Genomic DNA, 27,805 nt, shown 5'->3' on the forward strand with positions numbered 1-27,805 from the left:
TCTATTTTTTTGGCCACCATTTCACTGGGTTGTCTTAGGTTCCTTTTTTTTTTTTTTTTTTAATGGAATCTCGCTCTGCCACCCAGCCTGGAGTGCAGTGCCGTGATCTTGGCTCACTGCAACCTCCGCCTCCTGAGTTCAAGCAATTCTCCTGTCTCAGTCCCCAGAGTAGCTGGGATTACAGATGCCCGCCGCCATGCCTGGCTAATTTTTGTATTTTTAGTAGAGAAGGGGTTTCACAATATCGCCCAGGCTGGTCTCCAACTCTTGACCTAAAGTGATCCACCTGCCTCGGCCTCCCAAAGTGCTGGGATTACAGGTGTGAGCCACCGTGCCTGATCTTTAGGTTTTTTTACTGTTCTGTGCCTCAATTTATTTACCTTTCATGTGGGATAACTGTCCTATTTCACAGATATGTAAAGAATAACATAAAATTATTAAACACTTTGCAAATATAAAATGCTATATAAACGATAAATAGTAATACTGATACACTCATATAAAATAACATAAAACTTTGTTTATAATCTAAAGTTTGGTCCTCCTGTACCTATTTTTCTTTTTTTTTTTTTTTTTTGAGTCAGAGTCTTGCTCTGTTGCCCAGACTGGAGTGCAGTGGCATGATCTTGGCTCACTGCAACCTCTGCCTCCTGGGTTTAAGCAATTCTCCTGCCTCAGTCTCTGGAGTAGCTGGGATTACAGGTGCACGCCACCATATCCGGCTGATTTTTTTTTTTTTTTTTTTTTTTGTATTTTTAGTAGAGATGGGGTTTCACCATGTTGGCCAGGCTGGTCTCTAACTCCTGACCTCATGATCCGCCCACCTCGGCCTCCCAAAGTGCTGGGATTACAGGCATGAGCCACCGCGCCCCGCCTCCTGTACCTATTATTATCGCCCTTCCCAGTTAAACACATCTTACGCTACACTGCTTTTAGTGATTTTCCATACTTATTTAATTTTAGGACTAAAAAAATTTTTTGAAAACCAATATGAGTGGAAATTTCAATAAATCTTGGCATGACCTGGCAAAATAACTTAATAATTGAGTTCTGAGCTCATAAATAATTGAAGCACCAAACTTCTTTCATCCATTAGTCAGTACTTAGCCATATAGAAAACAGTAACTATGCTTATTTTGATTGCATTACTGAAAATATAATATTGAAAAATTTGTTCCTAAATTTTAAAAAGTCTTAAGATCTGATACCCATAGAAGGAACATCATGTGCTAAGGATGTGATTTGCTTCGCTAAGAGACCATATGGTTACCTGCTTATAAGCACAGTGAGTAATAGGAGTTACGAAATGAGGCTGCAGCGCTCAAAGGGAATTCAAGAAGTTGTCTAATTCCATGGTTTTCAACGTTGTGCACCTGAGTTCTGCAGAGGTGTCTGGGGAAAGGTTTGTGGGGGGCTTTAACCAGAGCAGCTCTGATTTTAGAGTTCATCCCTTAAATTTGAGCATCTCTAGGAAATAATTCATTTGAAGAGTTTCTCAGGTTAAAAAATTACTTTAAACTGCAGATCTAGTCCATTTTGTTTCTTCCAGACACTAGGCATGACTGCAGTGGTGCTTTCTTTTTGTAATGCTTCATCCTATACCCAGACACTCTTGAGAGTAATGGAGTTAGAAGGGCATTCAGAAGTTGATAAATGGCATTCCTGCAAGAGCAAACTTTGGTCTAACCAAGTCTTGATATTAAAAAAAAAAAATCCTTGGCATAAATAAAGCTTATTTAAACAGATTATACCCCTATGTAACATTTGCCCACATGTAAAAACCAAAGAATTCAATTTTCTCAAATCATCAATAGACAGTTTCACTGTAGAAAATAACCGGTCTCTAATGTCTTAGATATATATGATATGATAACTGGAGGCATTATTTACAACTTACAGACATGTCTTAAATGTTCTTTTATGATGTTAAAATGATACAACAGATTTGTCTAGTTTGGTGAACTCGATCGTTGTTTTGTGGGGATCGTTTGATGCTTGTTATAAACAATTATGAGAAAGCATTATTTCTGAAAAGGCAATTACAAGTGCTGGTGGCAGTGTGTTCAGTGAATGTTGCTGATATTCATGCTGATGTATGTAAAGTTTGCATGCAGAAGATAATAGCATAAAAGGACATTTAGATCATAGACTAAATAAAGTGCATTAGAGTATACACATGCAAGCACTACTTCATTGATATGAATGAAGTTCAAATCAGCCATTTTTCCTATTGGCTCTAACAACTAAAGAATCAGGTTTTAATTTCAAAAGGTGTCAGTATTACTCTGGTAAGACTAGAGAATGACAAGCATTTCCTTCCTCATTCAGATACACTTTAATTGTTAAGAATCCTGATTTAGGCTGGGCATGGTGGCTCACGCCTGTAATCCCAGCACTTTGGGAGGCTGGGGCGGGGGCGGGGGGGGTTGGATCACGAGGTCAGGAGTTCGAGACCAGCCTGGCCAACATAGTGAAACCCCATCTCTACTAAAAATACAAAAATTAGCCTGACATGGTGGCACGTGCCTGTAGTTCCAGCTACTCAGGAGGCTGAGGCAGGAGAATCATTTGAACCCGGGAGGCGGAGGTTGAGGTGAGCCGAGATCACGCCATTGCACTCCAGCTTGGGCAACAGAGCGAGACTCCGTCTCAAAAAAAAACAGAATCCTGATTTAGGAACAGCCATGTTGGGAGAACAGAGAACTCAATGCCTATCATCCAGTCTTGAAGCAACTGGAAATGTGCCATCAAGGGAATCTTGAAAAAGTCTCAGTTAAGTACCATGAAACAAATGGTTATTCATCTATTTTTAAAATTTTTAAAAGAAAGTAACCAATTTAGCCTAGAAATCGGTATCAAGGACAATAATTAATGAAAGAACAAGAGAAGATAATAACATAAAAAGTATCATTTTGAGGTATGTCATTTTAAAATGGCATTTAAAAATACAGTAAAATAGATGGTGCCTCTCCATATCCAATGAAATTCTATCAAGCTCCACTGTGATAACTTGCAGAAGAGACCTTTATGAAGTTCAGCTCTTTACTTCAGATACTTAGATTTTACCTTTAGAACTAAAACAATGCTTCTCTAATTTAGCTGTAATTTTGGAATGTTTCATAATTCAGGCAGGGGAGAAGTTTTTTGGTTTTTTAATTTTCTGTTTTTTGTTTTTTGTGACAGAGTTTCACGCTTGCTGCCCAGGCTGGAGTGCAATGGCACAATCTCAGTCCACTGCAACCTCTGCCTCCTGGGTTCAAGTGATTCTCCTGCCTCAGCCTTCCGAGTAGCTGGGATTACAGGCAGGCACCACCACGTCGGGCTAATTTTGTATTTTTAGTAGAGATGGGGTTTCTCCATGTTGGTCAGCCTGGTCTCGAACTCCTGACCTCAGGAGATCCACCCGCCTCAGCCTCCCAAAGTGCTGGGATTACAGGTGTGAGCCACCGTGCCCAGCCCAAAGGGGAGAAGTTTAAACTTTGTATATTAGGAGAAAATTTGTCTTGAAAATATATAAACAAGAGAAGCAAAAATGTTCAATGTACTTAAGTGAATAATTTGTTCAAATAGTTTTATACTTTATATTTACATATAAATAACTTGACATAAAAACATACCAATAGGTACTGTAGGGACATTACTTAGCACTATTTGAAAATCTCTAGATCAAGATATTATATGTTGTTGAAAATGATTCAATTCCTCCTTTCATACTTTCTAATTCTGATTGGCTTATTTTTATAATTACTGCCAACTGGTGAGGTTTGACTTCTATTCTTTGCCATTTCAGGAGACATACAGGGAGAGAATGTTGAAAGAGGATTGTTTAAAATCAGACCCTGTCCAGTCATCAGCTTTCTCTCTCAAACTTTCTGACCTTAATTTCTTCATTTGTAAATCGGAGATAGTATCCACCTCACTGATTGAGAAAATATGTGAGAGAGTACTGTATAAATAATATAGCACTACATAATATTAGAAATCACTCAAATATGGTAAGAACCTCCTAGTTTATTTTCCTTTTTTTTTTTTTTGGGGGGGTTTCTCTCTTGTTGCCCAGGCTGGAGTGCAATGGTATGATCTTGGCTCACTGCAACCTCTGCCTCCCAGGTTCAAGTAATTCTCCTGCCTCAGCCTCCCGAGTAGCTGGGATTATAGGCATGCGCCACCATGCCCGGCTAATTTTATATTTTTTAGTAGAGATGAGGTTTCACCATGTTGGCCAGGCTGGTTTTAAACTCCTGACCTCAGGTGATACGCCTGCGTTGGCCTCTCAAAGTATTGGGATTATAGGCGTGAGCCACCGCGCCTGGCCTGTTTTTCTTTAGAGAGATGGATAACCATATTGATAGATCGTCTTCACAAACTGCCTTGACTTTTAGGCAACATTAGTTTCCTGCTTTAAGAAAATATCTGCATTTAATCTTTGGTCAGCCTCTACTTTCATTTTTTTTATTGTTTGTTTTGTTTTTAACAATACTGAGAGTAATTTTAACCTAATGATAAAAATGTCAAATATGAATGATTTCAAACATTTTAGTCTTCTTCCATAATCCTTAAACGTTCAGGATATCAGAGTAATGACAGATTGTTTCAGATCTCAAATTAATACAAAGACTAATTTGTCTAGTCAGGTGGGTTGCCAGATCCTTAAATGTGCTCTTAACTGGTTTCCTGTGAAATTAAACATTGGTTGTATATGTGTTTTTGAAACATCTTGAAATTGTCTTACATAAAGTTTGGATGTGGTGAATTTATTTAAACTATTTTCTTTGAAAAAAGTTTGCTAAGTAGATCTTCCAATATTAAAAGAAAAAGGGTATCTCTGTAATAAAGTAAGAGGATTGTAATGAAAGTAAGAGGATAATTGTTCATCCATCATGCCAACTCAAGCTAGTTCTTTCTTTCCAGTGCAGCAACACATTTTAGGGCAACAAAGTTCAGAATGGATACAATGGCCTGTTCAGAAAGCATGCAAGTTATATCAGATCATTTCTTTAAAGTCAGTATGATAAATTTGTTAACTAGACTCTGACCACAGAAAGAGAGAGATACAGGAAGTCAATGTAAATTGCAGACATGCCAGCTCTGTTGGTTCACATTACAGCTACCTAATGTTGGGCTTAATTTCTTTTTCTTCTTCTTCTTCACTATCATCAACCTGTTGGATGACCAGATCAGCAGACCCATCTTCTACAATCTCCACATAGGATCTATTCTCATCTTCACTCAAGTGCCATCTGGAATCCTTATCTCCATCTGATGGGGACATAAGATGTTGTTCAGCTTCCAAGTCAATGGGGAGGCTGTCTATGCCAAATTCTGCAAGACACTCATTACACAGTCTGTAGCGCCTGGTTCCCTCCTGTACCACTTGCCCTGTTAGATCTGTCACATGACGTTTACATTTTCTGCAGATGAGTTTACATGCCTGGTGAATCTGTGTAGAGATTTAAATAGTGATAAAAGTGATTTTTCAAAAGCAGGACAGTTTGATATTTTAGGTACCAGTTCATAAACTTAAGAAGTTCAAAGCCATGCATTAAACTCAAATTAACATCTATTATTAGAAAAAGATCAAGGGTTTTAGTGGCAAATTGATGTCACAGAAAAACATCAGCTTTCTCTAAATAGTGGCTATCATGTTTTTTATTATTAATATTACATAATAATTTCACTTATCCCTTAATCCAATAGCATTTGGGTATCTGAGGTAACAACAGGATACTTCCTATGATAATAATAATTGCAAACACTTACATGCACCATGCACTTATTTATTTTTATTATTTATTTATTTATTTATTTTTGAGACAGCATCTTACTCTGTCGCCCATGCTGGAGTGCAATAGCGCAATGTCAGCTTGCTACAACTTCCGCCTCCCGGGCTCAAGCAATTCTCTTACTTCTGCCTCCTGAGTAGCTGGTATTACAGGCACACGCCACCATGCCCAGCTAATTTTTGTATTTTTAGTAGAGATAGGTCATGTTGGTCAGGCTGGTCTTGAACTCCTGACCTTGTCATCCATCTGCCTCGGATGCCCACAGTGCTGGGATTACAGGTGTGAGCCACTGTGTCCAGCATACTTTTTATTTTTAAGATAGGGTCTCCCTCTGTCACCCAGGCTAGGGTGTTGTGGTGACCATAGCTCACTGCAGCCTCAACCTCCCAGGCTCAAGCAATCCTCCCATCCCAACCTACCAAGAAGCTGGGATTACAGATGCATGCCACCACACCTGGCTAATTAAAAGAAATTGGCCAGGCGCTGTGGCTCAAGCCTGTAATCCCAGCACTTTGGGAGGCCGAGACGGGCGGATCACGAGGTCAGGAGATCGAGACCATCCTGGCTAACACGGTGAAACCCAGTCTCTACTAAAAAATACAAAAACCTAGCTGGGCAAGGTGGCGGGCATCTGTAGTCCCAGCTACTCGTGAGGCTGAGGCAGGAGAATGGCGTGAACCCGGGAGGCGGAGCTTGCAGTGAGCTGAGATCCAGCCACTGCACTCCAGTCTGGGCGACAAAGCGAGACTCTGTCTCAACAAAAAAAAAAAAAAAAAAAAAAATTTTTTTAGAGAAAGGGTCTTGCTATGTTGTCCAGTCTGAACATATCTTAATTTGAGGTGGTGGTGGGGGTGGAATCTCTCTTGTTTTGTGTATTAATTTTTTGTTATTTTACTAGAGAAAGATAAATATTGTAAAAATTTAAATGTATCAATATTTTAGATAGAAGGAGTACTTGCCATTTTTATTAATAAAAGATCTGCTGGAGAGAGGACCACACAGGGATTGGAAGGCTTGGGGTTCTAGTCATTTACTATCTTCGTCACTTACTAACCATGTATCTTGGAGCAAGTAATTTAAAACATTATATAAACTTGCTTTAGGGTGACAGTTAAAATACTTAACTGGTAAGATATGGGCACCACCCAGACAGATGAGAAACCTGACTAATTCTACTGGACACTCGTCATAAACAACTACTATGGTGCTGGTTCTACGTATCAGCGTAGTATTATCTTTGCTTGCTTCCTGTGGCTAATGGGAATACCACTCACAGGGCTAACATGAGGACCAAATGAGTTAACGTGTAAAATGCCTTGGTAAACAGCTGTAGTTGAGGAATAATTAGGTATTATAATTAGTAATAAACAACTTTGTTCAACAGCTGTCAGAACAGTAGATTATGGGTTCTAATCTAAAAATTATAAAAATTAATTGTATAGGCCGGGCACGGTGGCTCACGCCTGTAATCCCAGCACTTTGGGAGGCCGAGGCGGGCGGGTCGCTTGAGGTCAAGAGATCGAGACCATCCTGGCTAACACGGTGAAACCCCGTCTCTACTAAAAAAAAAAAAAAAAAAAAAAAAAAATTAGCCAGGCCTGGTGGCGGGTGCCTGTAGTACCAGCTACTCAGGAGGCTGAGGCAGGAGAATGGCATGAACCCGGGAGGTGGAACTTGCAGTGAGCTGAGATCGCACCACTGTGCTCCAGCCTGGGCAACAGAGCAAGACTCCATCTCAAAAATAAATAAATAAATAAATAAATAAATAAAGTCAGGACAGTGTAGAAGTAGGCCACCAAACACAGTAAAAATACCCAAGAAGCTGGACACGGTGGTCCACACCTGTAATTCCAGCACTTTGGGAGGCCAAGGTGGTTGGATCACTTCAGGTCAGGAGTTTGAGACCAGCCTGGCCAACATGGTAAAACTCCATTTTTACTAAAAAAAAAATACAAAAATTAGCTGGGCATGGTGGCACATGTCTGTAATCCCAGCTATGCAGGAGGCTGAGGAAGGAGAATCACTTGAGCCTGGGAGGCGGAGGTTGCAGTAAGCTGAGATCGCGCCACTACACTCCAGCTTAGATGACAGAGTGAGACTCCATCTCAAAAAAAAAAAATCCAAGAAAGCTAATATAGCCTGGTAAAATATGTAGGAAAGCGTATGTAACTACCACTAGTACAGTTATTATCCTGTGCATAACTGTTGACATATTGATCAGTAAACACTGAAAGTACACGATTTGAATGAATCCTGATTTCTCCTGAGATAGTAATATTATGTCTACTAGATTGGGCGTGGTGACTCACACCTGTAATCCCAGCACTTTGGGAGGTGGAGGTGGGTGGATCACTTGAGGCCAGGAGTTCAAGACCAGCCTGGCCAACATGGTAAAACCCCGTCTCTACTAAAAATTAAAAAAAAAAAAAAAAAAAAGTAGCTGGGTATGGTGGTGTGTGCTTGTAATCCCAGCTACTCGGGAGGCCAAGGCAGGAGAATCTCTTGAACTCAGCAGGTGGAGGTTGTGGTGAGCTGAGATCATGCCACTGCACTCCAGCCTGGATGACAGAGCGAGACTCTGTCTCAAAAACAAAACAAAACAAAAAACTATGGGTATCAAATGTGGTATTGTTTTTGTTACAAGCTCTGATACAGATTCATGTCCATCCCTCCAAAATATATATCTTCTAACTCCATCCACTGAAATACTGTAAAAGAAATGACACCTCCATAACAATGATTGCCCAGACTTTGAGCTCTAATTTCACTTTCCATTAAAGGAAACGGATTGAGAAATGGCTGGTTCCAGCTCTGTTGTAGGGAAAGTACAAAGTGAGTCTTGGCCTCTTTTGGAGTCAGAGAACAAGGACACTTTCAAAATTTAATGGAGTTGTGACAAAAGGAGACAAGAGCCAGTGTCAAGGTAGAGACTGTTCACTGGATAAAACTGAAAATTTGAGTATCAAAAAGAATAATAATTGTGGATCCAGACATAATAAACCAATACAAATTCCTGAGACCATCGGATATCTAAAAATATAAGACCAGCAGGTGTGGCGGCTCATGCCTGTAATCCCAGTACTTTGGGAGGCCGAGGTGGATGGATCACTCAAGGTCAGGAATTCAAGACCAGCTTGGCCAACATGGTGAAACCCCACCTCTACTAAACATACAAAAACTGGCCAGGTGCGGTGGCTCAAGCCTGCAATCCCAGCACTTTGGGAGGCCGAGACGAGTGGATCACGAGGTCAGGAGATCAAGACCATCCTGGCTAACACGGTGAAACTCCGTCTCTACTAAAAAATACAAAAAACTAGCCGGGCGAGGTGGTGAGCGCCTGTAGTCCCAGATACTCAGGAGGCTGAGGCAGGAGAATGGCGTAAACCCGGGAGGCGGAGCTTGCAGTGAGCCGAGATCTGGCCACTGCACTCCAGACTGGGCGACAGAGCCAGATTCCGTCTCAAAAAAGAGAAAAAAAAAAAAAAATACAAAAACTAGGTGGGCACCTGTAGTCCCAACTACTTGGGAGGCTGAGGCAGGAGAATTGCTTCAATCTGGGAGGCAGAGGTTGCAGTGGGCCAAGATCACACCATTACATTCCAGCCTGGGCAACAGAGCAAGACTCTGTCTCCAAAAAAAAAAAAGAAAGAAAGCAGGTATAGTGAAGACCCTCTCTGGTTGGACAGCAGCAACTAGACTGAGATCCTTCCAGACAAGGATTCAGTAATCACTGGTAGATGCTGAGTATCTGCAGTGGTGATTCTGACCTAGACACTTAAAACATTTATACAGTTTACATTATCTTTGGCTCTGAACAGACCGGTATATAAAAACATGTTAGACTAAGTGAATTAAAATGGAAATATAAAACTATTTACCATGAAAAGAATATACCCCACTTCAAGGTCTAAAAGGACAATAAAATCAATATATATAATTATGCTTTATGTGCAAAGTAAAAACACTAAGTTGGAGAAATTTTAAATATGGTAGAGTTGTGTGAAAATATTTCCCTCAGCAAATGAGATGATCCTAAAGCCCATAAATGTACATTTTTTTTTTTTTTTTTTTTTTTTTTTTTTGAGACGGAGTCTCACGCTGTTGCCCAGGCTGGAGTGCAGTGACGCGATCTCGGCTCACTGCAAGCTCCGCCTCCTGGGTTCATGCCATTCTCCTGCCTCAGCCTCCTGAGTAGCTGGGACTACAGGCGCCCGCCACCGCGCCCGGCTAATTTTTTGTATTTTTAGTAGAGACGGGGTTTCACTGTGGTCTCGATCTCCTGACCTTGTGATCCGCCCGCCTCGGCCTCCCAAAGTGCTGGGATTACAGGCTTGAGCCACCGCGCCCGGCCATTTTTTTTTTTTTTTTTTTTAACACAGGGTCTCACTGTGTCATCCAGGCTGGAGTGCAGTGGCTTGATCTTAGCTCACTGTAACCTCCACTTCCTGGGTTCAGGCGATTCTTGTGCCTCAGCCTCCTGAGTAGCTGGGATTACAGGTGTGAGCTACCACACCACACTAATTTTTGTATTTTTGGTGGATGGGGTTTCACCATTTTAGCCAGGCTGGTCTTGAACTGAACTGGCCTCAAGCCATCTGCCCGCCTTGGCCTCCCAAAGTGCTGGGATTACTGCGCCTGGCCAAATGTACATATTTCTTAAGAAGTAAAATGATGGGTCAGGTGTGATGGCTCACGCCTGTAACCCTACCATTTTGGGAGGCCGAGGCAGGTGGATCACTTGACCCCAGGAGTTCAAGACCAGCCTGGGCAACATGATGAAATCCCATCTCTACAAAAAATACAAAAATACAAAAATTAGCCCGGCGTGTTGGTGCAGGCCTGTAGTCCCAGCTACTCAGGAGGCTGAGGAGGAAGGATAATTTGAGCCTGAGAAGTTGTGGCTGCAGTGAGCTGAGATGGTGCCACTGCACTCCAGCCTGGGCGATAGAGAGAGACCCTGTCTCAAACAAAACAAAACAAGGCCGAGCGTGGTGGCTCATGCCTGTAATCCCAGCACTTTTGGGAGGCGAAAGCAGGTGAATCACCTGAGGTCAGGTGTTGGAGACCAGCCAGGCCAATGTAGTGAAACCCCATCTCTACTAAAAATACAAAAATTAGCCGGGCGTGGCACACCCCTGTAATCCCAACTACTCGAGAGGCTGAGGCGGGAGAATTGCTTGAACCCGGGAGGCAGAGGTTGCAGTGAGCTGAGATTGTTGGCTGGGCAACGAGTGAAACTCCATCTCAAGAAAACAAAAACTCCATCTTAGCTAACACAGTGAAACCCTGTCCCTACTAAAAATCAAAAAAAAAAAAAAAAAAAAAAAAGAAATTAGCTGGGCGTGGTGGCAGGCACCTGTAGTCCCAGCTATTAGGGAAGCTGAGGCAGGAGAACGGCGTGAACCCAGGAGGCAGAGGTTGCAGTGAGCCGAGATCGCGCCACTACACTCTAGCTTGGGCGACAGAGCGAGACTCCATCTCAAAACAAACAAACAAACAAAGAAAACAAAAAAGAATTAGTAAAACGATGAAAAAAAAATCATACATACTGTTCGAAAATGGCTACTTAGATGGTCTAGTCTGCTAAATCTTTTTCCGCAGGCTTGACATGGATAGGGCTTTTCTCCTGTATGACAGCGAAGGTGGCGCTTTAGGTCTGCCTTCCGCTTCACCACATGTGGGCAGTACGGGCACTTGAATCGCATCCGGGGCAGATCATCTGTCAAGAGACGCTTTGATTAAATCATTGGAAAGTTTGTGGGGAAAAGAAAGAGATCAGCCTGTTACTGTGTCTATATAGAAAGAAGTAGACATAAGAGACTCCATTTTGTTCTGTATTTGAGATGCTGTTAATCTGTCACCCTACCCCCAACCTTGTCCTTACAAGAGACATGTGCTGTGGTAACTCAAGGTTTAATGGATTTTGGGCGTGCAGGGTGTGTCTTTGTTCCTAGAAAAGCTAGGTATTGTCCAAGGTTTATCCCCATGTGATAGGATGAAACAATGTTGCTAAAAGGTTTATCTCAAGGCACAGGATTTTCCTTTAAACTTATTCATGTCACAGAGATCCTTCTTCTTTTTTTTTTTTTTTTTTTTTTGAGACGGAGTCTCGCTCTGTCACCCAGGCTGGAGTGCATTGGCCGGATCTCAGCTCACTGCAAGCTCCGCCTCCCGGGTTCACGCCATTCTCCTGCCTCAGCCTCCCGAGTAGCTGGGACTACAGGCGCCTGCCACCTCGCCCGGCTAAGTTTTTGTATTTTTAGTAGAGACGGGGTTTCACTGTGTTAGCCAGGATGGTCTCGATCTCCTGACCTCGTGATCCGCCCGTCTCGGCCTCCCAAAGTGCTGGGAGAGATCCTTGTTCTTATGTCTTACTGCTAATTTCCTCCCTAAAAACGATCCTATTGTCCTGCCACTCCCTTATCTTTAAGATGGTAAAGATAATTATCTATAAATACTAAGGGAACTCAGAGGCCGGTGCTGGCGTGGGTCCTCTGTAAGCTGAGCGCCGGTCCCCTGGGCCCCTGCTTTTCTTTCTCTATACTTTGTCTCTGTGTCTTATTTCTTTTCTCAACTCTCTCGTTCCACCTAACGAGAAACACCCACAGGTGTGGAGGGGCAGGCCACCCCTTCAAAGTTCATAATAACAATTCTAATAACAGAAAGAATCCAATCCAATCCCACTGGAAACAAGAAAAAAATAAACTTAAAAAAAATTATGAAATAAAAAGAATGCACAAAGAGTTGGTGAGCCCAAAAAATAACAGATGAAAGAAATTTTATTAAGACTAGATTGTCAATGTAATTCTAAGTATAGAACTTTAACTTCAGTATTTGATATATTTAGAAAGTTGGGTAAATTCGGCTGGGCATGGTGGCTCATGCCTGTAATCCCAGCACTATGGGAGGCCAAGGCGGGCAGATCACGAGATCAGGAGATCGAGACCATCCTGGCTAACCCAGTGAAACCCCTTCTCTGCTAAAAAATACAAAAAATTAGCCGGGCATGGTGGCAGGCGCCTGTAGTCCCACCTACTCGGGAGGCTGAGGCAGGAGAATGGTGTGAACCCAGGAGGTAGAACTTGCAGTGAGCTGAGATGGCGCCACTGCACTCCAGCCTGGGCGACAGAGCGAGACTCCGTCTAAAAAAATAAATAAATAAAAAATAAAAAAAAGCAAGTTGGGTAAATTCAGACTGATACAGACTGCCATGCTTTTTTTTTTTTTTTTTGGGATGGAGTTTCACTCTCGCCCAGGCTGGAGTGCAAGACGCAATCTCTGCTCACTGCAACCTCCACCTCCTGGGTTCAAGCAATTCTCTTGCCTCAGTCTCTTGAGTAGCTGGGATTATAGACACGCACCAGAACGCCTAGCTAATTTTTGTGTTTTTAGTAGAGACAGGGTTTCACCATGTTGGTCAGGCTGGTCTCGAACTCCTGACCTCATGATCCGCCCGCCTCTACCTCCCAAAGTACTAGGATTACAGGCGTAAGCCACTGTGCCTGGCCTGCCGTGCCTTTTTTTTTTTTTAATTTAATGCATTAGAGTCATTAGATTTTAAATGTAAAATAGTACTATATTTTAAAACTGTACACAATTTCAAAGTAAAAGTATTTAATATTTAAGCTTTTTTCTTGGAGGAAAATCACTTGAGGTCAGGGGCTTGAGACCAGCTTGGCCAACATGGTAAAACCCCATCTCTACCAAAAGTAAAAAAAAAAATAGCCAGGTGTGGTGGCGCATGCCTGTAATCCCAGCGTTTTGGGAGGCTGAGGTGGTAGAATCGCTTGAACCCGTGAGGTGAAATTTGCAGTGAGCCAAGATTGTGCCACTGCACTCCAGTCTAGGCAACAGTGTGAGACCCTCTCTCAAAAAAAAATAAAATAAATAAAATAAATAAATAAATAATTATTGTTCAATTTAGGTATGACAATAGTATTGTAGTTTTTTCCTATACTATTTTAAGGACACATTCTGAACGATTTACAAGTGAAAACATATGATGTCTGAGATTGGTTTAAAAGTAATAAAGGGAGTGGGTTAGGGATAAGGATACAGACATGAGACAGGCCATGAGTTAGAGGTTGTGGGACTAGGTCATGGATGCATGGAGGTTAATTATACCATTCTCTTTTTACTTTTGTATATGTTTGAAACTTTTATAAAATAAAAATCAGGCTGGACACAGTGGCTCATTCCTGTAATCCCAGCACTCTGGGAGGCTGAGGTGGGAGGATCATTTCAGGCCAGGAGTTCAAGACCAGCCTGGGAAATATAATGAGACCCACCATCTCTACAAAACAGCAAAATAAAATAAATATGTAATTTGTATCTTACAACCTTGAGGAGTTTCATTTTAATATAATTTTCCTTTAAATTTACATGGAAACTATTAGGCAAATTTGTTAACTGATTAACTGGGGGGAAAATTGTATGATACGCATTTCTTATCCCTATTCTCTACTTCCAGAGTGAAGGAGGATTATTCTGAAACTGTCAATTTACATGATCTTTCTGCGTTTTACTATTATCATGAAAATGAGATGTCTCATGTTGCACACTGGTCCACTGTAGACTTACAGGACCAGTGTCATGGGTTGTATGTGAGGTGTTCTTTTTTGGGTGGGAGATGGGCTCTATGTTTCCTCTGCTGGTCTTTTAACTCCTGGGCTCAAGTGATGCTCTGCCTTAGCCTCCCCAGCAGCTAGGACTACAGGCATTCCTTAAAAAAAAAAAAATGATGTGTTGGGCGCAGCGGCTCATGCCTGTAATCCCAGCACTTTGGGAGGCCGAGGAGGTCAGATCACCTGAGGTCAGGAGTTCAAGACCAGCCTGGGAAACGTGCAGAAACCCCGTCTCTACTAAAAATACAAAAAATTAGCTGGGCGTGGTGGCAGACGCCTGTAATCCCAGCTATTCCGGAGGCTGAGGCAGGAGAATTGCTTGAACCCGGGAGGCAGAGGTTGCGGTGAGCCGAGATTGCGCATTGCACTCCAGCCTGGGCAACAAGAACAAAATTCCGTCTCAAAAAAAGAAGAAAAAAAATGTATTTGTATCTTTTTTTTTTTTTGAAATGGAATCTCCCTCTGTCACCCAGGCTGGAGTACAGTGGCGTGATCTCAGCTCACCACAACCTCCACCTCCCGGGTTCAAGCAATTTTCCTGCCTCAGCCTCCTGAGTAGCTGGTATTACACGCCCAGCTTATTTATTTTGTATTTTTAGTAGAGACAGGGTTTCACCATATTGGCCAGGCTGGTCTTGAACTCCTGACTTTGTGATCTGCCTGCCTCATCCTCCCAAAGTGCTGGGATTACAGGCGTGAGCCACCACGCCCAACCTGTGTTTGTATCTTAATAAGCTAAATATTCCTCTGAGTAAATACACAGAAAAAAAAAAGACTATTTAAAAGTGAAAATATCGGCCGGGCGCGGTGGCTCAAGCCTGTAATCCCAGCACTTTGGGAGGCCGAGACGGGCGGATCACGAGGTCAGGAGATCGAGACCATCCTGGCTAACACGGTGAAACCCCGTCTCTACTAAAAAATACAAAAAACTAGCCGGGCGAGGTGGCGGGCGCCTGTAGTCCCAGCTACTCGGGAGGCTGAGGCAGGAGAATGGTCTAAACCCGGGAGGCGGAGCTTGCAGTGAGCTGAGATCCGGCCACTGCACCCCAGCCTAGGCGACAGAGCAAGACTCTGTCTCAAAAAAAAAAAAAAAAAAAAAAAAAGTGAAAATATGTGTCTTAGAGATTGAACTATTTAGAAAAGAGCTTTAAACATTTAAGAGTAATCTAACCACCCACAGATACAGGTTTGAAAAATCATGGGTTCTGACCCTTAGTACTCTTATTATTTGGATTGTCATTATATTTATTCAATATTATTTTGAATTAAAAAATTTAAATCCACGTTTTATGAAACAAATTTCTTCTTCCTTTTTTTTTGAGACACAGTCTCGTTCTATTGCCCAGGATGGAGTGCAGTGGTGCAATCCCAGCTCACTGCAACCTCTGCCTCCCAGGCTCAAGTGATTCTCCTGCCTCAGCCTCCTGAGTAGCTGAGACTACAGGTGTGCACCACTATGCCTGGCTAATTTTTTTTGTTTTTTGAGAAGGACTCCTGCTCTGTCACCCAGGCTGGAGGGCAGTGGCGCAATCTCAGCTCCCTGCAACCTCCGCCTCCTGGGTTCAGGTGATTCTCCTGCCTCAGCCTCCTGAATAGCTGGGATTACAGGCACATGCCACCATGCCCCGCTCATTTTTTTGTACTTTTAGTAGAGATGGGGTTTTGCCATGTTGACCAGGCTGGTCTTGAACTCCTGACCTCAGGTGATCTGCCCACCTCAGCCTCCCAAACTGCTGGAATCACAGGCGTGAGCCACCACGCCTGTCGTTACTAAATAAATTTCATTACAGAGATAGAACTTTTGAAAAAAATCAGTTGCTTCAACTGCTTAGAGCACCTGAAACTAAGGGTGTTTTGACAGAAGACCGATTTATATAGCACTTTGGAACCTAGAGGAGGGGACTTATGCCCTTCTTGGGTACCTGGAAAACTTTTGGATGTGACATCAGATCCTTGACCGTACTGATAGCCAACAGGAGGAGAGTCCATTTCAGCATCAATTTGTGCTTGTTCTTCAGACTGGGAAACATGGCTGGAAGAATCAGATGTTCGTGCTTCTCGTTTGCTTGACTTATAATGAGTAACTTCAGAAGGCTGTGACATTCTCAAATGTTTGGTCTTTTTAATGGACTCTTTCCTTGGTTCACGCTTGGCCAAGGGTTGTTGAGTATTCTTCTGGGAGGCTGGATGATAATTATACTTATTCCAAGATTTTCCACTTATTATACCTGCTCCTTGCTCTGGGCTTAGGTGAGAACGTGGAGAACTGCTTCCTTCTTGCCAGCCACCACTATAAAAAGAGGAACGTTCTACACCATTAGAATTGGCATCTTTATCTGAGAGACTGAAATAGCGATCTTTTTCTTTCTCACTAATGTCTAAGGAAGATTTAATAAAAGTCTTACATACACTTATGACATCAGTCATCTGAAGGAAGCTAGCAGCCGACATTACTTCTATGACATTCTGACCAGTAAGAGACAGTTTGCCAGAATATACGAAGTCCAAGATAACTGTAAAAGTGTCAGGGGAGAAAGCCTGAAATGTAGCTGTGGTTGGCTGACTTGTCTCTTTTGAATTCTGAGAAAGAAGCATTTTAAAGTAGCCGCTACTAGCAAATAATACATTTCGATGTGCTTTGAAGACCTTCCCTTCAACTAGAATACTGCAGTCACAAAATACATCTTGCCTGCGCTGCTCGTTCAGTTGCTGCAGGAGGTGAGACTGATGAGAGGAGATCTCCATTCTGAAGAGGAAAAGACACGTGTGGTTACCAAAACCTACATTACAATTATTTTATTTTGTTTTGAGACAGGATCTTGCTCTGTTGCCCAGGCTGCAGTGCAGTGGTGTGATCAAAGCTCACTGCGGCTGGGCACAGTGGCTCACTCCTGTAAGCCTAGCACTTTGGGAGGCTGAGGCGGGGGGATCACCTGAGGCCAGCCTGGACAACATGGTAAAACCCTGTCTCTACCAAAAATACAAAAATTAGCTGGGTGTGGTGGCGGATGCCTGTAATCCCAGCTACCTGGGAGGCTGAGGCAGACGAATTGCTTGAACCTGGGAGGCAGAGGTTGCAGTGAGCCAAGATTGCACCACTGCACTCGAGCCTGGGCCACAGAGCAAGACTCCATCTCAAAAAACAAACACCCAAAAAACAAACAAATAAAAAATGCTCACTGCAACCTTAAACTCCTGGTTTCAGTGATTCTCCTACCTCAGCCTCCAAGTAGCTGGGACTACAGGTGTGCACCACCATGCCTGGCTTTTTTTTTTTTTTTTTTTAATAGAGATAAGGTCTCGCTATGTTACCCCAGCTGGTCTCTAACTCCTGGACTCAAGCAATCCTCCTGCCTCAGCCTCCCAAAGTGAACAATCCTTTTCTAAGGTGAGTCAACTAAAATAATAATCAGAAGCCTCTTTTATTCCATTAAGAACTCTTTCTTGTTGGAGAATATAATTGCCAAGACACAGAAGAGAATAGGTTTCAACACATCACTTAATACTAGACTGTTATCACCTGGGCACGGTGGCTTATGCCTGTAATCCCAGCACGCTGGGAGGCTGAGGCGGGCAGATCACAAGGTCAAGAGCCAAAGATCATCCTGGCCAACATTATGAAACCCCGTCTCTACTAAAAATATGAAAATTAGCTGGGCGTGGTGGTGCACGCCTGTAGTCCCAGCTGTTCAGGAGGCTGAGGCAGGAGAATCGCTTGAACCTGGGAGGTGGAGGTTGCAGTGAGCTGAGGTCGCAGCACTGCACTCCAGCCTGGCAATAGAGCAAGGCTCTGTCTCAAACAAAAACAAAAACAAAAAACCAAAAAAAAAAAAAAAAAAAAAAAAAAACCAAAAACACCTGAGACTAGTTTTTTAGAAAATTACTTGTTTTATTAGCAAAATTTATTGAGCATCTTCTTCTTCTTTATTTATTTATTTATTTTGAGACAGAGTCTTGCTCTGTAACCCAGGCTACAGTGCAGTGGCGCGATCTCAGCTTACTGCAACCTCCACCTCCCAGGTTCAAGCGATTATCCTGCCTCAGCCTCCCGAGTAGCTGGGATTACAGGCACCCGCCATTGCGCCCACGATCGTGCCTGGCTAATTTTCGTATTTTTAGTAGAGATGGGGTTTCACCATCTGGCCAGGCTGGTCTTGAACTCCTAACCTCGTGATCTACCCGCCTTGGACTCCCAAAGTGCTGGGATTACAGGCGTGAGGCACCGTGCCCAGCCTTCTTTCATTTTTTAAATATAGAGATGAGGTCTCACTATGTTGCCCAAGCTGGTCTTGAACTCCTAGGCTCAAGAGATCCTCTGGCCTCAGCATCCCAAAATACTAGGATTACAGGCATGAGCATGTTCAATAAATCAGGCCTTTTGCTATATGTTGAGCCAACACATTAGATTTTTGCCTTCATGTTGTTTTCAATCTAAAACGGTTATCAGACATTAAACAAAGACTCCAGCCCAGGGTGGTAGCTCATGCCTGTAATCCCAACACTTTGGGAGACAGAGGCAGGAGGATAGCTTGAGCCTAGGAGTGAGAGAATAGGCTATTCAACATAGCAAGACCCTATCTCTACAAAAAAATATATATATATATATTTTTAATATATATATTTATATATTTATTAAATATATATATATATTTTTTTTTAATTAGCCAGGTGTGATGGAGAGCACCTGTAGTCCTAGCTATTTAGGAGGCTGAGGCAGGAGGATCACTTGAATCCAGGGGGTGGAGGCTGCAGTGAGCCATGATCACAACACTCACTGCACACCAGCCTGGGCCACAGAGACTCTGTCTCTGAAAAAGTTAAATTATAGGTGGCTCACACCTGTAATACCAGCACTTTGGAAGGCTGAGGCAGGTGGATCACTTGAGGTCAGGAGTTCAAGACCAGCCTGGCCAACATGGCGAAACCCCATTTCTACTAAAAAAAAAAAAAAAAAAAAAGTCGGGCATCATGGCACACACCTGTAATCCCAGTTACTTGGGAGGCTGAGGCAGGAGAATTGCTTGAACCCAGGAAGTGAAGGTTGCAGTGAGCCGAGATTGCACCACTGCACTCCAGCCTGGGCGACAGAGTGAGATTCCATATATATGTGTGTGTGTGTGTGTGTGTGTGTGTGTGTATAGTTAAATTTAATTAAATTCAACAAAGACTTGCATGAAGTTACAATGACAAGTTAAGTGCTAAGAAAGAAAGAAGGTGCTATGAGTAGTATAAAGGGGCTATGAGTAGTATCCTAGCTTAGACTGAGATGGAGAAGGTTGGGGATACCTCTTTAGAAGTAACATTTAAACTGAGACCTCAAAGGTGAGCAGGAATTAGCCAGGTAGAGTGAGGAGAAAAATTTCTGGTTCCAGCAAAATAGTGGTGAAAACTTTTCTGCCACAAATCCCTAGAGATGCTGGATAAAATACAGCTGAAGTTTTTTAAAGGTGTGGCTGAGCTTGCAAGAAAGATGTAGAAATCCCTAGACGCCAGCTAAGCGGAGGCAGCACAGCCTGAGCTGTGTGGGCCAGTAATGGCTAAGGGACTAGGTCCTTACCAGTACCAAACTCTGATCTATTAGAGCTGACAGCTGGGAAGTTAGAACCCTCTGAGGACCACAACCTTAGTGAAAAGGGACTAAAAATTCTGACTAAGTCCAATGAGAAGGTAAAGAAAGTTTGTCTTTGCAGGGCCCTGGGTAGGGAAAAAAAGGCCCTAGGTGAAATACTGAAGCCCAGTGGTTTGCCTTGTGAGATTCTGGAGGCCAGATTTACTTTACCTGCTTGGTGTGGGAAATCTCAACCTGAAAAATTAACATAGGCCGGACACAGTGGCTCATGCCTGTAATCACAGCACTTTGGGAGGCTGAGACGGGCAGATCGCTTGAGCCCAGGAGTTCGAGATCAGCCTGGGCAACATGGTAAGATCCCCATCTCTATAAAAATAAATAAATAAAGTTTAAAAAAAGAAAAATTAACCTGAAAATTGATCCCGGGCTGGTAGTGCCTTCAGGGCACCTTGCAGAAGCAAATGTGACATTGCTCAGGAAGGGTGGGTCTCTGAACGCAAGCCAGGCAGAAATAAGCTGTGCTTAAGCTGAATTCAAAATCATTCCCCTCTGTACACAAAGTGGGTAATTGCAAATATTGTACAAACATGGTATCAAGTATCTCCTATCTTAAAAACAGAGGCCGGGCGTGGTGGCTCACGCCTGTAATCCCAGCAATTTGGGAGGCCGAGGCGGGCAGATCACCTGAGGTTAGGAGTTCAAGATCAGCCTGGCCAGCATGGTGAAACCCCATCTCTACTAAAAGTACCAAAAAATCAGCCGGGCATGGTGGAGCATACCTGTAATCCCAGCTACTCAGAAGGCTGACGTAGGAGATTTGCTTGACCCTGGGCGGTGGAGGTTGTAGTGAGAAGAGATTGCGCCACTGCACTCCAGTCTGGGCAACAGAGTGAGACTGCACCTCAAACAAACAGGCCGGGTGCGGTGCCTCACACCTGTAATCCCAGCACTTTGGGAGGCTGAGGCGGGCGGATCACTTGATGTCAGGATTTCTAGACCAGCCTGACCAACATGATGAAGCCCCATCTCTACTAAAAATACAAAAATCAGCTGGGTATGGTGGTGGGCGCCTGTAATCTCAGCTACTCAGGAGGGTGAGGCAGGAGAATCGCTTGAACCTGGGAGGCAGAAGCTGCAGTGAGCCGAGATTGCGACACTGCACTCCAGCCTAGGCAACAGAGCAAGACTGTAACTCAAAAACAAACAAACAGATGTGCCAACAAAAACTTCCCCTTTGGCCTGGGTGACACGAGACTCCGTCTCAAAAACAAAAAACCAAAAAAACTTCCCCTTGATTTCACACCTACATTTTGGCTTCTATTCCATTTTTCTTTCAACTCCCTTTACACAAAATTCATTGAAATAGTTTTGTTCTGTTTTGTTTGTATTTGTTGTCTCCCTGTCTCTCTTGAACCCATTCCAGTCAGGTTTTCATCACCATCCATCAAAACCACTCTTTTTTTTTGAGTTAGAGTCTCACTCTATCACCTAGGCTAGAGTGCAGTGGCGTGATCTCGGCTTACTGCAACCTCTGCCTCCCGGGTTCAAGAGATTCTCCTGCCTCAGCCTCCTGAGTAGTTGGGATTACAGATGCGTGCTACCACACCCAGCTAATTTTTGTATTTTTGGTAGAGATGAGGTTTCACCATGTTGGCCAGGCTGGTCTCGAACTCCTGACTTCAGGTGATCTGCCTGCTTCGGCCTCCCAAAGTGCTGGGATTACAGGCGTTAGCCATCGGGACTGGCCAAAACCATCCTTTTTATGGTTATTAGTAACTTGCGTGTTGTCAAATCCAATGATCATTTCTTTGTCTTCATTTTGCCTACACAGTTGGTCATTGTCTTCATCCTAAAACACTTTTTTCACTTGACCACCAGGACACTACTCCTTCATGGCTCTCCTACCTCACCGGCTACTCCTTCTCAGTCTCCTTTGCTGGTTCTTCTCCATTTTCCTAATCTCCAAATTTTGGAATGTACAGGGTCTCAGGCCTCAAACATCTTCTCTACCTATATCGTTCCCTAGGGAGTATTTAGGATCCCATCCAGGCTCATAGTTTCAAACATCAAGCAAGCAATCAGTCCTGCACTGACACCAGCAAGTTGTCCTGTAATTCAATTCAGTTCTTTTTTTTTTTTTTTTTTTTTTTTTTTTTTGAGACGGAGTCTCGCTCCGTAGCCCAGGCTGGAGTGCAGTGGCCGGATCTCAGCTCACTGCAAGCTCCGCCTCCCGGGTTCACGCCATTCTCCGGCCTCAGCCTCCCGAGTAGCTGGGACTACAGGCGCTGCCACCTCGCCCGGCTATTTTTTGTATTTCTTAGTAGAGACGGGGTTTCACCGTGTTAGCCAGGATGGTCTCGATCTCCTGACCTCGTGATCCGCCCATCTCGGCCTCCCAAAGTGCTGGGATTACAGGCTTGAGCCACCGCGCCCGGCCTCAATTCAGTTCTAACACTATGTAACTGGAGAGAGCATCAGATCCCAGAGGTTGAAGGCTCAGTCCCAGAAGGCATCCCCCAACTTCTGATGCCAATTGCAGGCCCCAGCTTGTTTTATGTGTGCTTCTGACTAGCCAGCTATAAACTGGGGTTCCCATAATGCCCTCCTTAAGTTTGATTAATTTGCTAGAGTAGCTCACAGAACTTAGGAAAACACTTAAGTTTCTTGGTTTCTTATAAAAGATATTACAAAGGATATAGATGAAGAGATGCATAGGGCAAGGCACGTGGGAAGGCGCTTGGAGCTTCCACGCCCCCACCAAGTGCACCACCCTCCAGGAACCTCCACATGTTCAGCTATCTGGAAGCACTCCAAACCCAGGCCTTTTGGGTTTTATGGAAACTTCGTTATGTAGGCATGAATGATGATATCATTCGCCATTGGTTATCAAATTAACTTTTAGCCTCTCTCTCCTCCCCAGAGGCTGGGGGTGGGCTGAAAGTCCTACTTCTCTACTCCTGCTTGACCTTTCTGGTGACCAGCCCCAAACCTGAAGCTACCTAGAGGCTGCCAGTCAGCCAGCAGTCAATTCATGAGCATACAAAAAGACACCACTTTGGAGATTCTAAGGATTTTAGTTGTATGCCAGGAAAGAGGGATGAAGACCAAACACATATTTCATAATATGATAGCATCTTTTTTAAAAAATTATTTATTTTAAATAAATAGAGACACAGTCTCACTATGTTGCCCAGCTTGGTCTCAAACTGGTGGGCTGAAGCAATCCTCCTGCCTTGGCCTCCCTAAATGCTGGGATTACAGGCATGAGCCACCACGCCCAGCAAATCACAGCATCTTAACATGTGCAAAACCATACTTTTGGCCGGGCGCGGTGGCTCACGCCTGTAATCCCAGCACTTTGGGAGGCCGAGGCGGGCGGATCACAAGGTCAGGAGATCGAGACCATGGTGAAACCCCGTCTCTACTAAAAATAGAAAAAATTAGCCGGGCACGGTGGCGGGTACCTGTAGTCCCAGCTACTCGGGAGGCTGAGGCAGGAGAATGGCGAGAACCCGGGAGGCGGAGCTTGCAGTGAGCCGAGATTGCGCCACTGCACTCCAGCCTGGGCGACAGAGCGAGACTCCGTCTCAAAAAAAAAAAAAAAAAAAAAAAACCATACTTTTTGTTCACCTCCATCCTAAATCTACCTTTCCTACACTCTTATCCATCTTAGGAAACGTAACCTCCATTCTACCAGCTGTTTAGATCAAAGCCATTGTGTCATCTTTGACTCCATGTTGTTGGTTTCACCTTCAGAATAGCAAAATCCCACCACTTCTCTCCATGGCTGCTGCTGCCACCTTGATCCAAGTCACCATCACTTATCATCTAGAGGCTATTTGTTGAGATGGAGTTTTGCTCTTGTTGCCCCAGCTGGAGTGCAGTGGCGCAATCTCAGCTCACTGAAACCTCCGCTTTCAGAGTTCAAGTGATTCTCCTACCTCAGCCTCCCAAGTGGCTGGGATTACAGGCGCCCACCACCACGCCCAGCTAACTTTTGTATTTTTGTTTTTTTTTTGAGATGGAGTCTCGTTTTGTTGCCCAGGCTGGAGTGCAGTGACAAAATCTCGGCTCACTGCAAGCTCCGCCTCCTGGGTTTACGCCATTCTCCTGCCTCAGCCTCCCGAGTAGCTGGGACTACAGGCGCCCGCTACCTCGCCCGGCTAGTTTTTTTGTATTTTTAGTAGAGACGGGGTTTCACCGTGTTAGCCAGGATGGTCTCGATCTCCTGACCTTGTGATCCGCCCGCCTCGGCCTCCCAAAGTGCTGGTATTACAGGCTTGAGCCACCGCGCCTGGCCTCTGCCTCATTTCTTATATTTGTCCTACTGCATGGGCTAGGATCTCCCATAAAGTGTGGAACAGAGGCCATGACAGCAGGTGTCACTTGCTGAATGGAAACACTGCTAAAATTTAACTACTAATAATGATGCTTAGGCTGGGCATGGTGGCTTACATCTCTAATTTGGGCACTTTGGGAGGCCAAGGCAGGAGGATCACTTGAGGCCAGGAGTTTAAGATTTGAGACCAGCCTAGGCAACAAAGTGAGATCCTGTCTCTAGAAACAAAACAAAACAAAACAAAAATTAGCTGGGCATGGTAGCGTGCACCTGTGGTCCCAGCTACATGGTATGCTGAGGTGGTAGGATCCCTTGAGCCCAGGAGGTCAAGGTTGCAGTGATCCTTGTTTGTGCCACTGCACTCCAGCCTGGGTAACAGAGACAGACTCTTATCTCAAAAAAAAAAAAAAAAAAAAGAATGACGACGTTTAATATAGGAGTTTGATTGGTACCCTTTGTTTTCAATTTGCTAAAACTTAAAAAATCATAAATTAGAGTTAAAATGTATTAAATGTTTATTCTGCATTTATACGTTTTCCCCTCTTTGTATATTAGTTTCCTAGGGCTGCCATTAACAAAGTACCACAAACTAGGTAACTTAAAAAAATATAATTTTATTGTCTTGCAATCTGGAGGCTAGAAATCCAAAATTAAATTGTCAACAGGATCATGTGTTTTCTGAAACCTGTAAGGGAGGAATCCTTCTTTATTTCATTCTATCTTCTGGTGGCCCTAGGTGTTCCTTGGTTTGAAGCAGCTTATCCCCAATCTCTGCCTCTGTCTTCATATGGCCATCTTCTCCCTCCATGTGTGTCTCTCTATCATTACAAAGTATTCTGTCCTCCTTGGTCAGGTGTGGTGACTCACACCTGTAATCCCAGCACTACCTTGGAGTAGTAGGCCTACCTCGGAGGCCGAGGTAGGTAGATCACTTAAGGTCAAGAGTTCGAGACCAACATGGTCACCATGGTAAGATTAACATGGTGAAAACCTCTCTTTAGTAAAAATACAAAAATTAGCTGGGTATGGTGGCAGGCGCCTATAATTCCAGTTACTTGGGAGGTTGACAGAGGAGAATCGCTTGAACCTGGGTGGCAGAGGTTGCAGTGAGCCAAGATCCCGCCACTGCACTCCAGCCTGCGTAACAGAGTGAGACTCCGTTTCAAAAACAAAACAAAACAAAACCCAAAGTATTCTCTCCTCACATCTTCACACTGTCTTCTCATAGGGACACCAGTGATACTGGATTAAGGGTCCACCCTACCCTAGTGACCATATTAATTACATCTTCAATGGCCTTATTTCCAAATAAAAGACTGTAGATTAGGACTTAATCATATTATTTTGGGAGAACAAATTTAACCCAAAACAACCTGTTAAAATGGTATATTACATTAATGGATTTCTTGGATGATGAATGACCTCTGTATTACTGGAATAATCTAATCCAGTCTTTACCTATGAGTAAGACTATATTAATGCCTCACCATCTGAACTCCCACCCCAGACCACCACCAGATTCAGTCACTTAACCTGATTTTTTTTTTTTTTTTTTTTCAGACAGGGTCTCACTCTGTCACCCAGACTGGAGTGCCACTGGCACAATCTTGGCTCACTATAACCTCTGTTTCCCAGGTTCAAGCAATCCTCCCACCTCAGCCTCTAGAGTACCTAGGACTACAGGCGTGCACCACCATGCCTGGCTAATTTTTTGTATTTTTAGTAGCAATGGGGTTTCACTATGTTTCCCAGGCTGGTCCCAAATTCCTGGGCTCAAGCAATCCACCTGCCTCAGTCTCCCAAAGCGGTGGGATTACAGGAGTGAGCCACTGCACCCGGCCTGAGCGGTTATTTTACAAATACATTAACTACTACTCAGTACTGTATGAAAGTTATAAACATGAACATATATAGAGATGAAGACCCTATAATGAATTAGTTCCCAAGAGTTCTGTTTATAATGAAGTTTCTTCCATGTTTAATATAGGCCAGGTTCTACTAGTAATGGGCTTCGAAATCCCAAATCTCCCAGAAATTATTAAATAAAAAAGACTGAGTCACTTAGCTAGGGATTGGACCTTCACATTATCATTATGTGCCCCAAGATCCAGCTTTTGCTGAGTGCTTATATGACCTTGTTTCTGGAGTACAGACAAACCCAGGATACTGTGCTAACAGAGACATAACATATGCATAGTTATGTCGGACAACTGCGAAACAAGACATCTGGGAATATTGCTACAGAAGAATTAAATCAGTGCCTAATCTTTTACAGGTTGAGTATCCTTTTTTGTTTTTGGAGATAGTTTTGCTCTTGTTACCCAGGCTAGAGTGCAATGGCACAATCTCATCTCAACATCCGCCTCCTGGGTTCAAGCGATTCTCCTGTCTCAGTCTCCTGAGTAGCTGGGATTACAGGAATGCGCCACCATGCCCAGCTAACTTTTGTAGTTTTAGTAGAGACAGGGTTTCTTCATGTTGGTCAGGTTGGTCTCGAACTCCTGACCTCAGGCGATCTGCCCGCCTCAGCCTCCCAAAATGCTGGGATTACAGGCGTGAGCCACCGCACCCGGCCAGGTTGAGTATCCTTTATCTAAAATGCTTGGGACTAGAAGCATTTTGAATTTCATATGTTTTTTTATTTTAGAATATTTGCATTATACTTAGGTTCAGCATCCCTAATTGGAAAATCCAAAATCCAAAATGCTTCAATGAGCATTTCCTTTGAGCATCAGGTTAGTACTCAATAAGTTTTAGATTTTGGAGCATTTCAGATTTCGAATTTTCGGGTTAGGGATACTCAACCTGTATTAGCATATCCCCTCAGTTAAAATATAGTAATTCCTCTGTTCTCTTTGAAACAAGGTAGTTGGGTCATGACTACATTTTTTTGATACGATAAATAATGCTTAATATGGTTTGGCTGTGTCCCCACCCAAAATCTCATCTGGAATTGTAATGCTCATGGGTGGCACCAGGTGGAGGTAATTGAATCATAGGCGCAGTTTCCCCCATGCTGTTCTCATGACAATGAGTGAGTCTCACGAGATTTGATGGTGTTATAAGCATCTGGCATTTCCTCTGCTGGTACTCACTCCATCCTGATGCCCTATAAAGAAGATGCCTGCTTCTCCTTCACCTTCTGCCATGATTGTAAGTTTCCTGAGACCTCCCCAGCAATGAAGAACTGAGTCAATTAAACCTCTTTCTTTTATGAATTACCCAGTCTCGGGTACTTCTTTGGATCAGTGTGAGAACAGACTAATACAATGCTGCAACAAATATTTTTGCAGGCCAGGCACGGCGGCTCACGCCTGTAATCCCAGCACTTTGGGAGGCCGAGACGGGTGGATCACCTGAGGTCAGGAGTTTGAGACCAGCCTGGCCAATGTGGCAAAACCCCGTCTCTACTAAAAATACAAAAATTAGCCAGATGTATTGGCGTGCGCCTGTAATCCCAGCTACTCTGGGATAGACTGAGGTAGAAGAA

General features: G+C 43.5%; 1 protein-coding gene across 6 annotated transcripts in view; it reads right to left on the reverse strand.

Annotated features, from left to right (window-relative positions):
• Positions 1-1,969: 1,969 nt before the first annotated feature.
• The window catches only part of LOC105494644 (zinc finger and BTB domain containing 8A), a 66,450-nt gene continuing 40,614 nt past the window's right edge, over positions 1,970-27,805 (reverse strand). For 3 of the 6 annotated variants that reach the window (XM_071096714.1, XM_071096724.1, XM_011763261.3), the window contains 3 exons: positions 16,330-17,153; positions 11,333-11,502; positions 1,970-5,440 (listed from right to left, as the gene is read on the reverse strand). In XM_071096714.1, coding sequence (XP_070952815.1) covers positions 5,108-5,440; positions 11,333-11,502; positions 16,330-17,152 — 1,326 coding nt within the window. In that variant the 5' untranslated portion in view covers position 17,153 and the 3' untranslated portion in view covers positions 1,970-5,107. The remainder of the gene's footprint in view (positions 5,441-11,332; positions 11,503-16,329; positions 17,154-27,805) is intronic. The other 3 variants (XM_071096734.1, XM_071096737.1, XM_071096729.1) reach the window with 2 other exon arrangements.

This window comes from Macaca nemestrina, chromosome 1 (genome assembly GCF_043159975.1).
Source record: "Macaca nemestrina isolate mMacNem1 chromosome 1, mMacNem.hap1, whole genome shotgun sequence".
Taxonomy (NCBI): domain Eukaryota; kingdom Metazoa; phylum Chordata; class Mammalia; order Primates; family Cercopithecidae; genus Macaca; species Macaca nemestrina.